The sequence below is a fragment of the Corapipo altera genome, unplaced genomic scaffold, assembly GCF_003945725.1.
Source record: "Corapipo altera isolate COAL_440 unplaced genomic scaffold, ASM394572v1 51, whole genome shotgun sequence".
In the NCBI taxonomy this organism is placed as follows: domain Eukaryota; kingdom Metazoa; phylum Chordata; class Aves; order Passeriformes; family Pipridae; genus Corapipo; species Corapipo altera.
Genome location: NW_020884892.1, coordinates 791764 through 813734, shown reverse-complemented (window position 1 = coordinate 813734; position 21971 = coordinate 791764). Strand labels below are relative to the sequence as shown.

The 21971-nt window shown below is 38.4% G+C and overlaps 1 protein-coding gene across 9 annotated transcripts in view; it reads right to left on the bottom strand.

Annotated features, from left to right (window-relative positions):
• The window catches only part of TRAPPC9 (trafficking protein particle complex 9), a 457529-nt gene that overhangs the window by 276973 nt on the left and 158585 nt on the right, over positions 1-21971 (bottom strand). Inside the window, exon 20 of one of the 9 annotated variants that reach the window (XM_027645600.1) lies at positions 18321-19216. The exons of the other annotated variants lie outside the window; for them this stretch is intronic. Coding sequence (XP_027501401.1) covers positions 19105-19216 — 112 coding nt within the window. The 3' untranslated portion in view covers positions 18321-19104. Of the gene's footprint in view, positions 1-18320; positions 19217-21971 lie in introns of those variants that run through there. 9 annotated transcript variants of the gene reach the window in all.

Below are 21971 nucleotides of genomic sequence, written 5' to 3'. Positions count from 1 at the left end.
CAGGGGAGAAAAAAGTAAAATCTTTTTCTGCTTCCAGAATATGTTCATTTGAGATGGGAAGTGGCTTAAGGTGAAGGGGGTGAGAGAAAAATACAGGTTAAACTGGGAAATGAGAGCGAGAGAGAGAAGGTGAACAGGATGCAAAAGGGAACCCCTGAGGAATTTTATAATTCTGGGTTTTCTACATGGCTACTTAATGCACCCAGAATTGACACACGGCAGACATAATACACACTCCAGGTCAACACCAGATGAACCCTGTCTTCAGGCCCAGGGACAAGTACACAGACAGCATAAAACCAAGTAAACTTGGACAGGTACCATGTTCTGAATCACCAAACAGCTTTCAAAGTTAGGTGAGCTCTGAATTTAATAGGAGTTTCCACAGAAAAGCCCAATGATCACAATGATTGCAGAACTGCATTTTACTATGACTTTTAATTACTACAGTGTTTGAGGCTGCCTATTTACTCAATGACATTCTGTATCAATAAAACACTTTGTTTATGGAGTACTTAATGAATAGGGAACTGGGTTCTAATGGGAATCTCCTGAAGTGATAAGTTCTATCATGCAAAGAGGAGGTTGCTGGTTCAGAGAGTTCTAAGTAAAACTAACCATAATACACCAAGACAGCTCAGATGAAACACACACCATTAAAGTTCAGATAGATGAAGAATTTGCTGTAACAGTAGAAGTTCTATTCTCTTCCTATCTGAGAAGGTTGAAGTTAGTTCAACTAAGCTCGGCATCATTTATCTTCTGGCAGCATTCTGAATCACTAAGACTTGGGATACAGCAAACTCCTTCCTAAATTGCATTTCAGGGATGATTTTCTGCTGGATTCAGGAAAAGAAAAAAAAAAAAAAAGAAAATTCTCTGACTAGTTTCTCAGATTTATGATTATCTTGCAACAGATCAACATGCAGTGCCTTACACGGATTCCTGCCCATGGCAGGGGGGTTGGAACAAGATGATCTTGGAGATCCCTTCCAACTCAAACCATTCTGTGATTCTATGACTCTATAAAACAGCTACATTAACTTGAAATAGCACGTTCAGTATGTGGTATCCATTCACTCTTCATGAGCAGACAACTCTTCTCCACCAGAACTATAAAGCTTCTTATTCTCCTGTTCTCTTTTTGAGCACAGACCTGACTTGAGGATCACAAAATACTGACAACAGTCAATTCAGAAACAGAGAAGTAGAAATAAAGAAAAAATAAAGAAAACAGATAAAGCAATGTTGCCACGTCATGCCGGTATGTTCAAACAAGTTATTTTAAGTTAATTACTACTGGTGAGTGCAAACAGAAAAAAAAGAACTAATGGCATGTACCCCAAACATTAAATCACACTGATCCAGCTAAGTGGGTATTTCTTTGTGTTTACTTTCTGTAACTATTACTTCCCACTTCCCATTCTTACACTTTCATTTCACTAGCTAGCAAAAAAAAAAAAAAAAAAAAAAGGTAGAAAACTGTAATACAACTCTCCATCATTATCGGGTCTTATCTGACTACTTCTGTTTAATTCCTTATTCTTTCTCTTTTTAATCATACCCAGAATAAAACTGATTATTTGCCTGCTGAAGACAAAGCTGAAAAGAAATACACAAATTTGCTGAGCAGCATAATAAAGCCTATCACGCCTTACAGACAATACTCCCTGTAGGAGCAAACCTTTCCTTTACCTTGACAGATGCAATTCAAAATGGGGCGTGGTGTGAAATCAAAATATTGAAACTGTCAAATATAATCACTCTCCTGGCACATCATGCAAAATTGAACCTTTATTTTATAGACAAGAAAGATGTTTTATTGCTTTAGCAGACCAAGGTCTCAAAGATGACTCAGACTTGCACTGAGGAACACAGGGCCCTTGCTCTTGTCACACCACTATAGTTTTTGGCATGAAGCTCACGGCCTCCTGCCTTCAGCCTCATTTCTGGACATGGACACACCTCATTCCTAAACTTTCAGACTATTTTGGTTCTCTGATTTTCTAAGCTTCAGGCCAGATCAGGCCTGAATGCATTTCTTTGATCAGGCACTTGCTTAATTACAACTTCTTCCTGTCTGAAAAATTGAGCTTAATTCAACTTCAATCCATTAGCCAGACGTGACACCCCAAAGATCACACTGTCCATTTGGGATTTCTTAAAATAGGACATTATTTAGTTGCTGGCTGAAGGAGTTCTGTACCCTCTTTGCTCACCTGGATGGTGTAACATCAGCTGAATGACAGCAGAGGCTCCAGTGCCGCCTGTCAGAGAACCTCGGGTTTTTTATCTTGTGCATGTTATTACTGTTTTCTAAAACTGCTTCTGGAAAAAGGAGTAATGTTTCTCCTAGGTAATATAAATTATTTCTTTATCAGCATGTTCTGCACATTATTCAAGACCTTGGACAATAATTAGTTCTGCTTTAAACACTAAGAGAACAACACTGGGTTTGGTAACTTGTCAGATTTATTTCTGAAGTGAAGCAAGCAGCAAAAACATGTAAAAAGCAATGAAATAAGTGTGTAACACTGAAGGTTGATTTTTAAGAAAAAATAATCTCAGACCAGCAGTAGAATGCTGTCATAATATGTATTATTTACATTAAATTATTTTAAAACTGTAGATTACTATTTCTGTGCAAGATCGTTACTTCTTTGTAAACTTATCAGATACCACACTTAGCAGTGAATAAGTTTAATTTGTATGATCTGAACCAGACTTGAAAAATGATGAATTTCCAAGTGATTAGCTCTCAGCATGTTTGTTTTTCAGTGGATTCAGAAAAGCATATTCGATTCCTTGTTAGTTTTTAATGCAATGTGTTTCCAACGACAGAACTGTAATTACAGACTTCTCATGGAATTAGTGCTGTTGATAGTCAATACTGAGCTAACAACACACCCACAGGGGTCTGCAAGGCATCACTGACACCTGGGGGGCTTGCCAAGTACTGACTGGGAGCCTAAATCAAAACTAGACCTGCTTCAGTCTAATTGTTCAGCGAGCTCACCAGAGGAGAAGACGTTGATCAAAAATTATAACTTTTTCTCAGATTTGGTGTATGTCCCTTGTGCACCAAATTCTACCAAAGTAATTTCCTACTGGCTCGTTGCACACAGGATTTATGGTTAAATCGGTATTTAACTGGACCTGACAGTCATTTTTGTGAGACATGCAGTGAAGGTACCAAGGCTCAAGCTTTCACCAAATTCTGGTACAGAAATCAGGAATGAGGGACCTGTTCCTCTTCCAAACAAGGACTGAGACCCTGACACAACCTAATTTCCTAAATGTGCCCAAGCCCACTGGTACTGGGGAATCTTTCACAATTAAGAGATGACAAAAAATTACATTCTATCTTCTTCTGGTTTACTTTTCATCATACCTGCAAAGATTTGAACTGTAGTACAATAGAGAATAACCTGTTGTGTTAAATTTTCTACTGTGAGAAACAGAATCCCATGTCCAGGGAGCAATTCCTGCAATTTCTACCATTTCAGTTTAAACATTTACCCAGTTCTCCCCCTCAAATAAAGAGAAAATATTTTTAAAACCCCATATTTCTACACTAATGTTTTATTTCTCTAACTCTTTTATATGATTCTGTATCTGTCATGCAGTTTCTCCATATGAATGATCTTAAAATAATTAAAAAGTTCCAAATAAAGCAAAGCAAATAATTACTCTGGGTATGCAGAACCAATCACTCAGGTACTGTGTAAGTCTGTACCTGTTGGTATTATCTCACCTTCACTAAAGAAAAATATATCTCTACTGCTTGTGTTTCCTCCAGCATCCTGCCTGTAAGGTTGAGCTGTAATGTGGATGCACAACAAATATGTTCTAGTAAATAAAATGATTTTTGAAACCTGTTTACTTCTTTTAGATCCACATATTTCATTCTTGATGAGCACCTATTCAGTTTTCATGCGCAGATGGACACAAGCTGTTTGCAATTTTTCTTCAATGAAACAAGGTAAAATATTTTACCTAAGGGTACAAAAAACCTTAAACCAAAACCAAATTTTCTTTAAACTGTACCAAGATACTCATTTATCTCTTGGAATTTTAAAAAAGTTGAAATCCTAGTAATTTTTGGTCTCAGAGATCAGATATAAACCACAACCACTGACTCCATTTGAAAATTAGAAATTTACTCACGCTTCATAAATTAACCTTTAAGTTATGAACCTCTGGTTAGTTTTTAATTAGTATATACCACTAAAAGAAAACTCTGAACTGGAAAAGTAACTTCTGGTTTTCTAATATACTTTCAACATTCCTCAAACGAATGCTGGTAAAGTCAAGGGATACACAAGATGAAAAAACTCAAAAGCCTCCAGTGTGAAAAATACAACTGTGAAAATACACACACACACACACACACACACACACATATATATATTATCTAAAAAAAGAGTGAGGTACCAATCTCTGATACAGGTCACACCTGGATTAAAGGCAATGGCAGAAAGTTCACCAATAAATGGAGATACCAATACTGATTTTAAGATCTGATCATGATGAAAACTTCCCCTTAGATACTTAAAACCAGTAAGGTGTCTTTGGTAGTGTAGAAAAAAGCCATGAAAGAGATAGGGGGAAATGATACCGTGAAAGCAAGAGAAAGAATCTCCTGATTTTCTGGATCTAGGAAAAGAAAACAAGGTAGATTTCGTGTCAGATTAACAATGACAACAAAGCCACCTTCAAAAAAGAAATAAAGAAGAGCTCAAAAAACCTGAATACAGTATTGGAACTATTTCTTGTCTTTGAAAGGCAAAAAAATCTAAAAAACAAACAAACAAAAAACACCCAACAAAGACTAAAAAAAAAAAAAAATTAAACAAAACAAATCCATCCTAAAAGAGAGAGATTTGAAAAAATAAGGGGCAAAAAGTCATTAGGCCAGACCCCAGAAGGATCAGGTTTTATTGTGCACCATGTTTCCTGGATCATTGTCAGTTAAGGGAGGACTTTGAGCATCTACACAACTCACTCATCAGCTGCTCTGTGGGGAACCTTCCTACTCCTTTCATCACTCAGGACTGAGTCCCATCTGAGGCAGGAGATAAATGCCTGGACTTCTAAAACTGATCTTCAAAGATGTGGGAGCCGACAGAAACAGCAGCTTAGAAGAATCATGTCCTTAGCAGAAACAGTACACTTAATACTGGGATTCTGTTCTTTGTGAAGTTACTGCATTGCTTAAAGTCAATATAACAAGTGATCTCAGGCGGAGATAAAACCTCAGAATCTTTTATAACAGAAGTAAAGCAGAAGCACAGGAAATATTTGGTAAAAATCCTTCCCTCTGAGAAGTTTCAGAGAACACTACATTCCACTACAGCACTTTAGAAGACTCCACCTGTGCCAGGTGACCCTGCTCGAGGAGGGGGACTGGACTATCAGACCTCAAGAGGTCCATTCCAACTTAAGTAACTCCATGAATGATTTTGTGAGGACATATTTCATTAATACTTCTGATAGAGCATTCACACCCAAAATAAATGCTCTTAAACTTCCTGAGTGTTTAAACCACATCTGCTGTCACTAGTAATGCAAAGAAAAAACTTTGAATGGCCCGAGCTGTCAGGAGCATGAGATTTATATTTTAACACACAAAGATAAAATTTTATGCCTTTTTAAACAAATCAATTTTTGCTGCAGATTTTATTAGACCATTACCCTCCATGAGCTTTCACAAGTCTCTTACAGTGAGCCATCCATAAATTGGATTTGCACTGTAAGAACACACAGAACTGTGTTACCAACATGAGCACTTCTATCGGTTTCTTAGTCTGCTTAGCTATCCTGAATTATCCAAATCTAGGATTTCATACAAAACTGCAAAGCAAAATCTGAAAAAACATGCTGAACACTCTCGGCACGCTGACAGAAATTCTTTTAAAAAAAAATATATGACTAAATTCCATTGATACTTTTTCTAGTTCCACCCAACAATAATAAAATTAGTATCTATAACTTACTAGATACATTCTGAATGCCTAAGTGAAATATCTGAGAACACAGTTCCTCCTGAAATTTTAATTAGTATTTTCTTCTTTTTCCATAACTTTGTATTACTCCTTAACTTTTTGTAATTCCAGCAGTGGCAGCTGAAAAACCTAAAATCACTACATGTCAAGGAGAACACACACACAAGAAAAAGACATCCCATTGCCAAAGGATTTATGATCAAAATGAAGACATGAAATTGCTGAGAAGAACAAAAATTATAGTTAACGGTCAACACAATAGAAAAGGCAACAAAATAAGAAAAAATCCTCAGTAGGTGTTCAGATAGAAATTCTTCTACGCAGCAAATGAGTGTAATTTGCTATTCAAAATTAAAGTTTAAATGCCTCAAAAGCTTGAAAAATTGTAACAGCATGTGGATGCTGTTTTATTCAATCCACATTTAATTTCAGATTTCCAGCAGGGCTCGGGTATTTTCAGGGCTGACCACAGGAGGAAACAATTTGTCTTTACCAATGCTGCAATTTTCTGTGTGACTGTAAATCATCATTTACATTTCAGATCACTGTCGCTGATGTATTTAATGTAAAAACTTCTGGAAACCTCCAAGCTGCTCTTTGCCCAACCCAGCTCTGGTAGCACTGTGTGAACATCCACACTCAGGCAGAGGGCCCTTGTTCCCCGGCTGCCAGGGCAGTGAACTCCGCACTCACCACAAACAGCTACAGCAAATCCAGAGAGGTACACTGTGCTTCTGCTCTTGGCACTTCCCTGTCCACAGCCAGAATATCACTCACCATTTGGTATCTCAGACCCCAAATCACATCCTGTACCTCTTTTATAATGTACTTAAGCACATGGGTGAGATGGACTTCGTTATTCCAGTTCACTGCCTGTTACATTAAATGATTGAAGTGTCAGTTCTGAATCCTGGTCTTGTTCAGCCACACCCAGTGAAGAACATAGGAAAACCCAGAAAGCTCAGCAGTGTGTCAGAGATTGTAGCATCAAATACCTTAGGAAAGAGAACAAGGGTTCTACAAAGGCCACTGAACTGGCTCCACAGAAATACTGATTTTGTACCCTACAAAGCTCCATTGACTTCATTTCAAACTGTATGAAAGGCAGACTTAGTGTCAGCAAAATATAAATTCTGTCCATCTACTTAGGACAGAATAGTCCTTCATCTTATCCTTCAAGCTAAAAGAGAAGAATTAAAACTGCTGAAAGCCAATGAGAATCTTCCAGACTTTTCCATTTTGCTTTTATATTGAAAAAGAGCCTTCTGTTCAAAGTTATACAGAAGAAAAAAAAATGAGGAATTAAAGATACCCCTGCACAACCCTTGAGAATATCTATCATTCCCAGATCTCCATTATTTATTTTTACAATTTCTACAGGGGTCTTTCTAGCTTTGTAGCAAATTTCCATTCCCAAGCATAAGATTACAGTACTTGTAAATTCCTGCTGAGAAAGCAAGGGAAGAAATGAAATTGTTTTAAGAAGTTCTAGTGGATGTATTTTTGGGCTTCAAAGCAACTGAACACATCAGCCTTAATGCTTTAGAAGTCAAGAGTGAATCTCTTCCATCTCTTAAGTTTGTTGTATGCTAAATTTACGTGCTGATCTACATCAGGGCTGAATTGACAATATCAAAATGAGAAAGTTCAATGTTTAAAGGTTGTGAAGTTTTAAGTTTTTCTGATATATCTCAAAAGAAAGAAGGTTCACCTTTGGGTGAGCTCTGCCACACAGAAATGGTCTGAGTGTAAGTAAAACAGTGGGTTGAATGTGCATCTGTACCCTTCATCCTACTGGAAAGCTGAGAATCCTCCACCCCATCCCCTCCCCTAATGGCATGGTTTGACTGCCTCCTATTATGTTGCCTTCTTTATGGCTACATTTTCTCCCTTATCACACCTGCAATCGTATTTCCCACTGTTCAGCAGAACTGAACTATTCCCTGCCCACCAGGAGAAGTTACAGTGCTTGACAACCCCCCCATTCCACCTCTGGCTCTTCTTCCCTACTGCCCTGCACCCATGAAATTAATACCCTGTGAGTGCTCATCAAGGCACTGCTTTGCCATCTCAGTCCTGAGCCTGGAAAATGTAACTGGAGTCAATCAAGCAATTAAATTTGAGAGTTCTTAGCCACTGGAAATGTAGCAGTCATCCTCTAATACACCTACAGGAAATTAAACAATTATATCATCAGCCTATGAATAACTTCTTAATTCAACCTGCTGTACCAGCAAATGCCAAGTAACTGCACTCGTACCAATATAGCACCTGTCCCAGGTACTGCTATAGCACAAAGCTAACTCTGCTTATTTTGCACTCCTCTGTTTATTAGAGGCTTACTTTAAATTAGCTTTCCAGGTCTTCAGGATATGGCTCCTTTCCTTCTATCTCTGCTGGTAGTAATATCTGCTAATAAACAGCATGACTAATATTCGATAATACACAATAGTAGAAGCCTGCATGAACCAAAACCATATTTCAAGAACACCAATATTATTTCATATCAAAAAATTTGAAGGACAAATCTGATAACCTTTTAGTTACCACTGAAGGCTACGATTTAGATTTTTCTCACACTGAAGAACAAAACAGAGAGTTTAGTTGCCAATTAGTCCTGCCCTGTAAAGCATTTTCTCACTAATTCTGCCAATTCATTCCATTTAGGATCTGGAGCTTAAACTGAGGAGGAGGGGATGAGCTAAAAATAGCAGCAGCAAAAAAAAGCCAATTAGTAGGAATTGCCACAATAACCTTTGTCAGGATAAATTTAAGGTATAAGGCTCCAAGATAGTTACTATGGTGACCACAGGCACTTGCAAGGTCCCTTTAATGAGAAATGCAGTATCTGTCACACAAGGAAGTAGATGCAGCAGCAGCAGAAGCCCGACGGGCTATTTAAAGACACTTTTCTCCCCTGCCCCCTTTTTCCAAAGAGTAGCAGGAAAATAAACTGCTACACAAGTAGCTTTAATATGTATAGTTTTCCAATTTTGTATTCTTTTCCCACTTCTCAAGTCACTGAACTGCTAAGACCTCAATGTAAGATTTATTCAAATTGAACAGTTTAGATTTACAGACATTACCCACGCTTTGTCTACTCTTTGCAAAAAAAATTTAGCTCACAAGGCATACAAAATATCCAAGGAGTGAAAGATTTTCACCTATGTACTCAAAACAACGCGGACACAGGATCAGGGTAAGAAACTAAGGCAAATATTTGCAAAAAATCTTGCATCAATTCTCTTATTTGCCAATACAAGAAGCAGCTGTTATCATTATAAAATATATTTTACCAGTTGGACATTACCTCAGATGTGTCTGACTTTCTTCAAATACACACAAACAAGTATTCAAGACTGAGCAGTTTTAAAAAATAAGGTTTCTCCTTTTTCTACACAAAGTCAACTTCATTCTAGTGATTACAAAAGAAAGTTGATGTCAAACTTGGACTTTCACTGTCACCACAAGCACCCTTAACTAAAGACAAGCTTGTGTTACTCATTACAGCACACACATGATGACAGAGCTCCTATCAGGACCCTAAGTAACATGTTTTTCAGGACTGTGAAGAAAAAAATAAAACGTGTGCTGCTGCATCTCCTTGGTACCCCCTCTGGAATGCTGCATCCAGCCCTGGGGCCCCCAGCAAAGAAAGACCCAAGGAACTGCTGGAGTGAATTCAGAGGAGGACACAAAGATGGTCCGAGGGCTGAAGCCCCTCTGCTCTGGAGACAGGCTGGGAGAGCTGGGGGTGTTCAGCCTGGAGAAGAGGAGGTTGTGGGGAGCCCTTAGAACACCTTCCAGTATTTACAGGGGCTTGTGTGAAAGACTAAGAGAGACTTTTCACCAAGGTCTGCAGTGACAAGATAATGGTTTTAAACAGAAAGAGGGCAGATTTAGATTGGACTTAAGGAAGATGGGTTTTATGATGAGGGTGGTGAGGCCCTGGCACAGGTTGCCCAGAGAAGCTCTGACTGGCCCCATCCCCGGAAGTGTTAAAGACCAGGTTGGACAGGGCTTGGAGCAACCTGTTCTAGTGGAAGGTGTCCCTGCCCATGGCAGGGGATTGGAACAAGATGATATTAAAGTCCCTTCCAACCCAAACCATTCTATGTTTCTACAATTTCAAATGACACATGAGGATGGAAGGCTTTGCTCAACACCACCACCATTCTCCAAACCTGGCCCAGCTGGCAGTGGTAACTCAGCTGTGCTGGATACACCTGGTGTACACAGTGTCATTTGCTGCTCGCATTTCCCCTGGTAACATACACAGAGTTCACTAAAACTTTCCATTCACACCATCTGTAGTTTTTCCTTGATCAAGTCTGGTTTTGTTGGTACTAAACTGAACCTTCATGCGGTGGAAAACTCCTACTACATGGCTCTTCTTGGTGAGCTGAGAAATTATTATCAATACATTATTAAATTGTATTTTGTTATCTTTATCAATGCCAAAGAGGCAGCTTTTCTCCTTTTAAACACTGCAAATTAAATACTAAATTCTTTCTTTAAGTAATACATCTGAAACCAAAGCACTCAAGAGAACACACTATGAAAAGCAGATCAATGGCAGCTTGTGATTTAAACAGGCTAAATGCAGCCTTGGCAACTTTGCAGCCAAGATTTCGCGCTGGTATTAGCAGGTGTTAGATCTCCTTGAAGCTGCAAAAGCTCTGCCAACTCCTCAGGAGATGCACAACTCATTAACTCAATTTTGATATAAAAGATAGGACTGAGAAGCTTCCCTGATGGAGTAACTCTGGAAGGAAACTTTGGTGAGGAGTACAACTTACATGTTAGGCCCTCATTTGTCAAAGGAAAAGTTTTTAGCTGAGACATATCCATAGCCGGGATTTTAAGCCACAGTTCACAGCAACTATTAACAGAATTCATATTCTGTCATGTGCTCTGTGCAGTTCACATATATTTCAGTTTGAACTTAAAAAAAAAAGGCAAGGAATAAACACTTCAGGAAACATATGGATGACCCAGTAAACTGTTATAGCAGGAGTAATTTAGACAGAATTTCCTCATGCAAGCAATGACTCAGTAGATTCTTTCCAAAACAAGCTTCGTTTCTGAAACCTTATACAGCAAAGAGGAAAAATTGTTTTAATTCTATGAAAGGCACATAGCCACACTAAACCACTGGCCAAACTCTGTTCTGTTACACTGAGTATATCTAATTTCAATACATACCTGAATTTATCCACATCATAATTATTTTTGTCATGGAATCTACCACTCTTTCATCTGACTTTAAAAATATTAAAGAGAAGGTTGTTTTCCTGGTTGTCCACTGCTCCCCTCTCCCAGTTAAAGGACAGGCCTATGAGCAGCTGCTTGGCATCAGCACAATTCATGTGAAAAAAGAGGGTGAAAGGAAGAGGAGAATAAGCACCTGGAGAGCAGAGAAATATCTCAGAGTATTTGAGAAATCTGAAAGAGTACCTGCCATCAGTGAGGAAAATCTCTGTTCCATCCCCAAATAATCTGCTATAAAGAGACTCCAATCAGCTCCTCCTCTCCTGACAGCTGCACCTCAGAAACGCAAATTCTGCATCAACTGAATGTGTGGGAATACTCCAGAAACCTTCAGGTTAGGAGTCAGGAAAAGCTCTGTGGACAATGGTAAAACCTTCACCAAGAAGTAAATAATTTAGTTTGTGAAGACAAACCAGTTTCCATTTAACCACCTTACCAACAGTTACACCAGACAGCAAAGCTTTATCCCATAATTGAACACTTTGGATTTATTAAAACTGAAGTTCACCTGGAAATTCATCACCTCGTCCCCTGTAATTTCTCACTGTCAGATTCCTCCTTTACAGTCCAGGATCAGGGACCTCCCCAGTCCACTGCTCACTCCTTTTCCAACATGCTTCCAAAAGCAGCCGGGCAGGTCAGGGCCCAGCCCAGACTCCAGGAGAGCTCCAATGAGGACTTGAGCTCTACAAGTGATTATTCCCTCTCTTAACCAATTAATAATTTTCCCTTCTTATCCCAGAGCAGCTTAGATTCTCCTTTGGTGGGAAACTCTTGTCATATGTCGAGAACTACATTCATCAGATACTCCCTACCCAGAAGCTTGTTCACTCCTGAACAGAACTTCAATGGATTTATCTTCCCTGCATCTTTCCCTGTTTACTCTTTCCCAATTCAGCACACTTATTCAATGCAGAGGTATACATAAAACTGAAATAAACCTGTAATTAACCTTCTTTATTGCAAGTCATCCTCTTTCCTAAGGGTACTTATTTACAATTCAACATATTAAATCTGGAATGTTTCCATAATGTTGGGATCTTTCATAGCCCGAAAGCACCATGTAAGACAAGGAGTAATTTAAAAAGTGTATATATGGAGGTTTCAAACACACCTACTGCACCAGGCAGAAATCAAAGCACTACAGGATCCAGATTAGAGTTCCTCTCCCTCGAGTAACAGTCCTGTCGAGGGTCAGGAAATTAAACAACTCCCTATGACCTTGTTTCAGAACTGTCTATTATTCTTTAAAAATCCAAAGCTAGAGCAGAACTCTTCATTTTTATTACAATTGTCCACCATAAGAAAACAAATTAGAAGGAGTGTGCATTTTCAAACATGGCCAAGCTCTCCCTTGGGAAGATGCAGCCGTCAGAAGAGGGGGCTGAGTGGAGAGGAAAAGTGGCTTAAGAGGGAAGTTTGTAAATTTACTATTACCCCTTCTCCCCCCCCTCAAGATTAGACACTTCCATAGGGCATATCTTACACTGTTTTCAAACTTAGCAGAATAGCAGTTTGTTTTTTTAATTCAAGACCTCTAAATCCTTGCATTATTCCAAAGAAGGCTTCAACGTTTTGCCTGTGATCCCAGTTAGTATGTTGGCATCGGGGGGAGGGGGGGGGGGAAGAGACTCTACTTCAAACCAATTTCTGGAGACTTCTTTGTAACTGCAAAACAAAAATGTCCTAAGAAGTTGGCTTTATATACTACGGCATTTACTTAACATCTTTCGGTGATCTTTTCAAATCACTGTTGTTTTAGCTTTTGTTTCCAGTTAATTAAATGGATGCCAAGAGTGAAGCATAAATTCAAGCTGCTGATGCACTAATTTTAAATGACTGTTCTATTTTAATTATACTTTTGATCATCTAAAATAAATTAATAGAAACTGGATATTTCTACTTCCAACTTCAGGAAATCTGTGCTGTACCATAGTGATCTTTCACAGAGCATCCGAGAGCAGGCTGAAAGCCAAACCTGGGCAACATCAGAGGGTAACTTTCATAAATCCTTTGGCCATTAAAGCAGACGTAACTGGCAGCCACTCAAGACAATCTTCTCTCATCCCATTAACGCAGCCACTGTGTCACCACAGCCACAAAACAAAGAGAGTGCTCCTAAATACAGAGAGTGCTATAGCCTAAATTAATCTATTTATCTACAGATATCCATCAAACCAAGTGTGACCTGGAGCTGCATCTACACCCAAATGCTCATTCTTTTACTGGCAGCATGAACAAAAATGGCCTGAAAGGTGTTAGGTAGCTTTTCCCCAAAAATAAAGATGACGGTTCAGATACCCTTCACTCCTTATTTCCAAGTCTTCAAATACCACATCAGAGCAGTTTATCAGCAAAATCAATTCCACAGCAATTTTTCATCTGCTAGATGAACACACAAGGCACCAGGTTTTAGGTGACAGCGAACAGAAAAAGTAATGCCTCTAATTGGACCTATGGAGGAGGATTGTGCAAATTCGCACTACTGACAATAACACACTACTTAAAGGAAGAGATGAGTCTGGTGGCCAAGAGCCTTACCATAAACTGCCTCTGTGCCATCTGTAACAGAAGAAAAATAAAGGAGGAAAGCCTAATGAAGGAATTCGTCCTCTGAAGGAGAAAAACAAAAAAGAGACACAGAAAAAATCTTGCAAAAACAGAAAGTCTTAGAGGGCAAAAGAAAGCGGCAGAGGGATGAATTCATATGGGCACATGCCCATAACAGTGTTGGCTTTGGGAAGAGCAAGCAAGTTTATCAAGGAATAGGCAGATGTTCAAATCACAGAATTCTGCAGGTTGGAAGGTCCCTCTGGAGGTCTCCAGCTCAAACTTGGAAGTTGGCCATGAAGACCCATGTCTGCAGCACAGCAGCAGGCAAGGGATTGTCATTCTCTGCAGTCCTGCTCCCATCCAGGCACAGAGCACGGCTCAGCTCCTGCCTGTGCTGTGCCTCGGGCTCTGCTGCTTCCAACTGGGTAGGAAAGAATCCTGAAACCATCTCTGCAATAACAATGTTTGCAGCCTATCTTGAGTTCACACTGTAAGGCAAGTCTGGGCTGTACCAGCTGTATTAGAGCTGCATAAATGCACTGCCCTGCTTGTCTGTGCTCCTGTGTCTGTGCACCTCTTTATACCTCGTGGTTGTCTGTCCTCATTTCACTCTGTACTCCCAGCTTTCTAACGGATTTTACTGAGAGAGACAGCAAGAACTGTCTCAGGTGTGCTGACCACTGAGAAGGTCTGAGAAAAAACAGAAATCTTGATTAAGCTTCAATCTCACAGAAATATGGACAAACCTGGCTAGAATAAACAATGTTGATTAATACAACTTACCTTCCCTCCTTCAATGTTCAGAAAATCTACTAGAAAAAGAACAGACCAACCCCAAAACTCCATGGAATCATTTCTTCCTGGGAATATTTTTATCTTTTATTTCATTCTAATGAGGAGACTAATACCCAGGGAAAGGCTGACAATGTTCACCTTCACTCTCCATTTTTTTCCATCATCCACCAATGCTGAAACATGATTTTCTAAACCCACAGTATAAACTTATTGGCTTGAATACGTGTGAATTAAGGGCAAGCACAAACAGTACTTTTTCCTGTTTAGCTGGTTGCCCCACTGTTATCTAACAAAAGCAACAATTACCAATGTTCTTCTACTCTTTTTTTCACATACCTTGCACAAAAATGAAATCTCAAAAGACAGTATTCAGCACTTTAGTCAATTTTTTTAACAGACCTGCACTTTGTTGAATGCTTCCACAAATGGGCCAAACACCCAAAAATTTCAATAGATAAATAAGTTTTTCAAGTATTGAAGAACATTTCTTCTTGACAAAAAAAGTTCTTTTCTTTTTTTAATGATTTCTAACTCTTAATTCTGAAATGAATTATTTTGACTTTTTTCAAGAGACAGCTTCTGTACCCTGCAAGTCCTACAGCCTGTGATCTACTCAGGATTTAAGGAGAAAAGGAAGAGGACTGGTTTGGATTTTGAGTGATTTATAGATCATTTTAAACTAGGACAGCAAACTCACATCTGTGTGATATTTTGTATAAGGGTCAATCTATGCAGCCATGTTTATGCTGTACCCCTTTAAATTTAATAAATCCTGTCAGAGACAAACTTGGCCTGCGCTCACAAACCTCCTGTCTCCCTGGCTGCAAACACAAAATATTACAAATAGTGCAAATTGGGTCTCCTGAGGTCAAGGCAGTGTTCAAAGAGGTCAGAAAAATTGCCATGCAGGCTAGATCCAGAGAGACAGTCACCCCTGCTTGGGCAAAAGTCAACTGAAGAACTGGGAAGAGAAGAAGAATCTTACAGAAAGTCATATAACACCAAAACAGTTGCCTACGCAGTGTAGCAGCCTAGAAACAGAGTCTTTCCAGTCTAACCATGGGAAAGGAAGGAAGGGGAGAGAAGAAACACCTTAATACAGACAAGTCTGAGGAAGCCAACCCAAAGGGAAGGTCTCCATTCCAGCAGTTGGAGAAGGGAGTTATATCTGTGCTCAAACACATGTGTTCTTGAGGGAAACAGAAATGCTAAATTCAAAAGCAAATCATAGGAAAGGGATTATCTTGCGCATTCCCTACGGAAACACACCATAACTATACATCCAGAAGAAACGGATGACATTGCATTGGGGACAGGACAGAGAGAGGAACAGGGACATATTTTGTTCCTGTAAACCCTACAATGTTTTCATTGTCCATTACAGGGACAGAACACTGGAAAAGGTCTTCCTGTTGGAAAGTAGTCCTGCTGAGGACACCTTTGGAGCAGCCAGGGGGTTTGCCTCCACTTCGCCCTGAGGGAGACAGTCTGATGATGCCTGAGGCCTGAAAATCTCTTCATTCCTAGACCTATTCATAGACAGCTCAAAGTTCATTTTTTCTTCCTATGTTCAGCTTCCTTAACCTTTACAAGAGAACCCTTCTCCATCCCCCCTCCATACAATGCATTAATAATCCCCTTAAATCTTACTGTGCTTGTCAAACCAATGTCTGGTTTTCATGGGACCCGTGACCCTGTCAGCGAAGGAATTCCTCAAGTGCTTTAATTATAAAGCAAATGACTTTCAAACCTGAAATTTCTCTTTATTATTTCTTCTATTGCTCTTTATTTTTTTATTATTATTCTCTTTGTTATTTTGCCAGCCTATAGTTTTTGCAGATTCCTCCTATAACATCTCCAATTTTTGCAAAGTGCTTTGAAATAAAAATGAACATTAGAGCTGGATCACACTACGGATCTGACCAGTGCTAGATATATCATCCTTTCCTACCCCAACACACATTTCCTTTCCAATTTTTTTGTTGAAAGTAACTAATTATTCACTCAAAATTATGTACTATATTTAAAGATTGATTTGGCTATTGGTTGAAAAAGGTAAGCCTTAAAAAAATTAAATGTGTATTTTAAAAATGTCAAATAAAAGACAATCTAAAAACAATTACTCTGACAACAGAAGGTAATTTTCATGTTTTAGTTAAAACAACATTTGACATTTATTAATCTGACTTGAAGGTATCTCAGAAATATCCAGCTAGTCATAGATTTAACATGAAGATTCAGGGCAACTGCTGTGAAACTTTATTTTCTCTCGATGACAGCATGCAAAGCCTTAATCATAGAAGCTTTGTCCTTAAAACATAAACTGTAACAGCAATGCATGGAAAAAATCATTAATCTCCCATACAGACAACATGCCCTGTCATAAACAGACACACAAATTAAACACTGACTTGGCAGCTGTGAGAAATAACAATCACAATTTACTTATACATGGACTATAAATTTATTAAGGGAACTTTTGGTTCAGAAAAGGGCAGAATTTTGAATTCTCATTCCCTTTGAAAAAGGACTTATTTCAAAATGTTTTCAGTCTGAATGTGCATTGCTAACTAACACTGCAGAAACTGCAGTATAAGACATCACAGACTTCACAGCTCAATTAATCAATGCATTTACATCAAATAATTAAGCAGCAGAAATGGTACTCATTAATAGTATGCACACAAAGGACTTTCAACAAATTCTTTGCTTTTCATGGATGAAAGAAACACTGTACTATGTGATGAGATGTATAAAAATTAAAATAAGAATTTGTTTCTTTAATTATTCTTGTCTCATTAGAATGTAACAAAAAAAAATTAAAACCAGGTTAAGTCAATATACACAAAAGTTCACTTAGCAAAACTCAGAAAAGTGCCTACGATTCTGCTGACTATAAAGAAAAAAAGCAACAAAACTTGCTGTAGAGGACATGTGTAAGCAAACTCATTCATTTAACCCTCTAACCCTGCTAAAAAGCAGGAACTGCTGACCCAGAAGGAAGTCTGGCAGTTCTGAACTTGAGTGTTGACTTTGCTCCTGCAGCATTTCTCTAGTTTATTTTTAATTAGGCAACTGCCAATTAAAAAAATTAAAAAGTAAAAATTCCACCACCTTCTTTCACATCGGCATTCCCACAGGACACCCAGCACTTCTCAGAACTTGTACATTTTGCACAAAAGCCTCTGCCATTTGAACTACCCATAAAACTATTTCCTCATTTACCATGGCCCGTTCCAGCGATACACCTGCCTGGAAACTTCAGGGCTAATTACTGTTTTCAAGGAATAAATTGCTCCCAGCATCTAGTGGAGAAGATATCCCCTCTGTGGGGAATATGCTTCATATCCTTCCCAGCTCCTCCAAGACCGACACCATTCGACCCAGGTCCTGTCTGCTCTCCATTTCCTAACTCCTCCCTCCATTTCTATTCCTGGGCAGTCCCAAGCTTTAATTCCTCTGGTCCTCATGCTAAGGCCAAAACAGTCTGAAATTTCTAATGTCTAAATCCACAGCCAACTGTGGGGTCCCTCACACATGGAAGACTTCAACAACTCAGTTGTGTTGTAGCACAAGGAGAGTGGAATGGATTGATCTACTCTGCCCATCCCCACAATCCATCTCCCATGAGCACTGATCCCCATTCCCAAGTGCCAGACACACCGTGCACAGAACAGAAACGAAAGGCAAGGCAGGGTGTGTTGTACAAAATAAGATATCCTGGGGCACATAATGAGATAACATCTATTACCACAAATTATGAAACGATTTACACATAAATGAGGGTTGTCATGAAATTTAGTTTTAATGGTTTGATAATCAAGTAAGAAACACAATAATTACTGTACCGATGGTTTTCAATAACTTCAAATCACTGCTTGTGGCAACACTTTTTTGTTCCCATGCAAAATACAATTCCCCTCCAAGCGCTGTCTGCTATATTTTTCCATGTCAGAACAACCTGTTGATTACCATATCACTGGGATAAACAAGCTCAGAATCACCTCTGGTTACATTCAAAACATTTCTGTCTCGTGGTAAAACTCCTTTAGCAGTGCAGCTGAATATTCCAAGACAGCTTTGTAGACAGGAGGCTCAGCTAGTCTAGAAAAACCTCTGAAGGCTGAACTTTCCAAGAGCACATGAGGGAATTTGCTTCCCTCATCATCACACGTAGCATGTTCAACTGGACAAATTAGTAAAACATGTTGACACCCCAGTGTGGTGTAACAAACATATTTTACGTTAGCTGAAGAACTTGCCAATACCTCAGCATCACTCACTGCCCCCAGAACTTCCACAGAGCAACTTGTCTGACAGATTTTTGTCAGGATACCAGTTCTCCAGTGTATTTCTCTGTGGATATTAAAGAAACTCCTGAGGATGTAAAGCAGCAAAAAAATAATTCAATTTCGAATCTAGCTTTGTAATGAACCTTAAATTTATTTTCAGGAGTTCAACAAATAACCTTTCAAAACTCTTACTCCTCTCTTTTCTGCAATATACAACCTCGCAGGTGAAGGAGGACAAATTCCTGTCTTCTCCTTCTCTCCTTAACTGAGTCGTGGTTCTCTGCCCTCCTGACCACAAACCTGTGAGTACAAAAAACCTCAAAGTAGAGCATGTTACTAATTGTCCCACAATGGGATACAAAGGAACATTTCATTTCATGTGGAAACCAGGGAGGGGAATATGAAGATCTCTAATTAACATCTTGGGATACAGAGGGAAAAAAAATGAAAGGCTGATCCTTTCATTTGTGTGTCTGCAGAACATGCAACGATGAAAGACAGAAAAAAGAGTGAACAAAATAATCACTGAGCCCAAATTATCATTTCTTACTATAAAATGACAGAAAAATGTGTTTCTCTATCCTAAAATAGAGGGAAAAGAGTGTCTCTTCTTGGAAACACTGCTTATATACATATATCTCCAAGAACAGTTACAATCCACACAGTAAATATTCCCAATTACTGGCTTAAAAAATACAGCAAACTGTAAGCTTAAGTTTTTCTGAAAGCTAAAATGATAATTTTCACTAGTCAGTAGAATACTCTTACTGCAGAAAAAGCCATCTATTTTCCAAATGGTATTTTAATGCCCTAAAGGATGTCACTTTTCCTCACTAGTATAATACCATTTTTTCCTGCTGTAGGCAGCTGTTACTGCCCTGTCTCTAAGTTGGTTGAAGCAAACTCCACTTCAGACCTTAAAATCAAAAGATTATGTAGTATTCTACATATTTATCCATTTTACTTAAACGCAAATAAGCCAGAGAACAGGAGGGGGTTGGAATGCACCAAGTAATATGGATACTACAAGATGGATCCCAGGGACTGCCCTGCATGGACTTTCTAAGCATCCAAAGTGGGAAGCAAAGAGGGAAGAGGGAGCAGGATGCACCATTATCCTTCTTTGGAGGTCTGCGGGCAGAAAACACTTTCAGTCTCCAACAATAACAAGAGGAACGAAGAAAACAATTTCCTGCTCCCTACACTTTGTCAGAAGGGGAGATTTCACAATGATGGAGATGAATGGGGGGAGAGTAAATTACAAAAAGAAGTGAAAGTGGCCAAAGCTGGCAAAAAAAGTTATAATTTAAATAGATATGGAATGAGGAAAACATTGAAAATGAGGACGGAATCAAAAAGTTGCAGGGCAGGGGAGGTGGGGGAAAATGAAGGTGACGGAAAAGCCTCTCTTTAAACACTAATCAGATATTAACAGAAATCAACGTCCAGAGGAAAAAAAATTATAAAAGGAGAATGTAAGAGTAGGATAAAAAACATTGTATATTTGGATTTAAAACCTTGGTTCAAATGCAAATTCCTGGCAATGATTTTCCTATGTTAAAAACCAAAGATCTAGAACCATTGCTTAAAAAGTGGTGAACATGGCAAAGGTTTTTCTTTTTTCTCTCTTTTTTTTTTTGTAAGAGTAACAAAAGGCTTTTTTTTAAGAGGAGGAAGCTAATTTTAAGGCCCAGTGTATGTTACACCTGCTTTTCTGTGGTAGATCCACCAGAATAAAAATTAAAACTCTGAGCAATATGTGAGCTATAGACATACTGTTACAATTAGAAGCAATCATTGTTCAAGAAATAGATAATAAATGAATTTAGAACCAACAGAAAACTCAGTGCAATTTCTAACCAACAGGAAAAAAATACTTTGCAACGAGAATAAAAACTCATCCTTAAAAGGTTTAAATACTTGCAACAAATACCTGATCTGCCTTAATAAATGACTGTTTCAAAAGACTTACTGAAAGAGTTTGTATCTTTTACTACATAATGATTTAAGGATATTTAAGCTCAAATTATTAAGTCCATAGAAAAATAAAAGTAATTCAATCAAGGAGATGCAAAGGAATTTTATAACCTTATTTTTAACTTTATTTCTATTTGTTACATGTTCTTCCAAAGTGGGAATGAAAAATTTCAAGGGGTTTATCAACTACAAAAATAATGGGAAAAAGCAAGAGGCATAAAAACAAAATTACAAAACAATACAGACAAGAACCAGAACATTTTGGTGACTAGACCAAAAAGCCATTTCTTTCCAAATAAAAGTAACAAGCACTGTCTGTTACTGATATTTCTGTCCATTCCTTGATAAAGTAAAGTTGAGAAAATTCAACCTGGGTTTGAGTCGATGTATTTCCTCTTTGTTGAGCTTTGGGAGTCACCAAGGCAAAAATCATTCCCAATTTACTGCTTTTGCTACCTATTCTATACTTCTTTTTGACAACTGCATTCCTTGCAATTGATGTGGTTTTACTTTGAATTCAATATTCACACTGAGATTTGAAGACATGAAAGTATCTCCCTTTAATGAAGTTTATCAATTCCATGACTTCAGAATGCAGCACAACTCTCCCAAAGAAGACAACGGTGCAGGGAGTCCAGGACCAAAACCAAATATTCTCTTTTTCACATTTTCATCTTTTTTAAGATGAAAATGGTGTCTAGATGTAATGATCATCTGAAGAAGATAAACCAAGCAATGTAGGGTAGAGCCAGTAGTAGGAATTCTGGGCAGATATATTATGGAAAATAATGGTCGTAGTTAGCTACAAAATGAGCTTTACATCACTGTAGTGGAGTTGTAAGAATCAATACTCACAACAGCCTATTTAATCTGAAATATATTTTCCCACAGAGATTGGGATTGCTTTTTCTTCAATTCTATTTTTCCTTCCTGCAGTTTTCATTGTAGGAAAGGTGATGAAAGGGCTGGGAAACCACAGAAAGAAAATTTAAAACTGGGAAAGGATAACGAACTAGTGAGATCAGGTTTTAACATCAGAACTACAGTGAGAGGACAGGAAAATGATATTAAAACATTG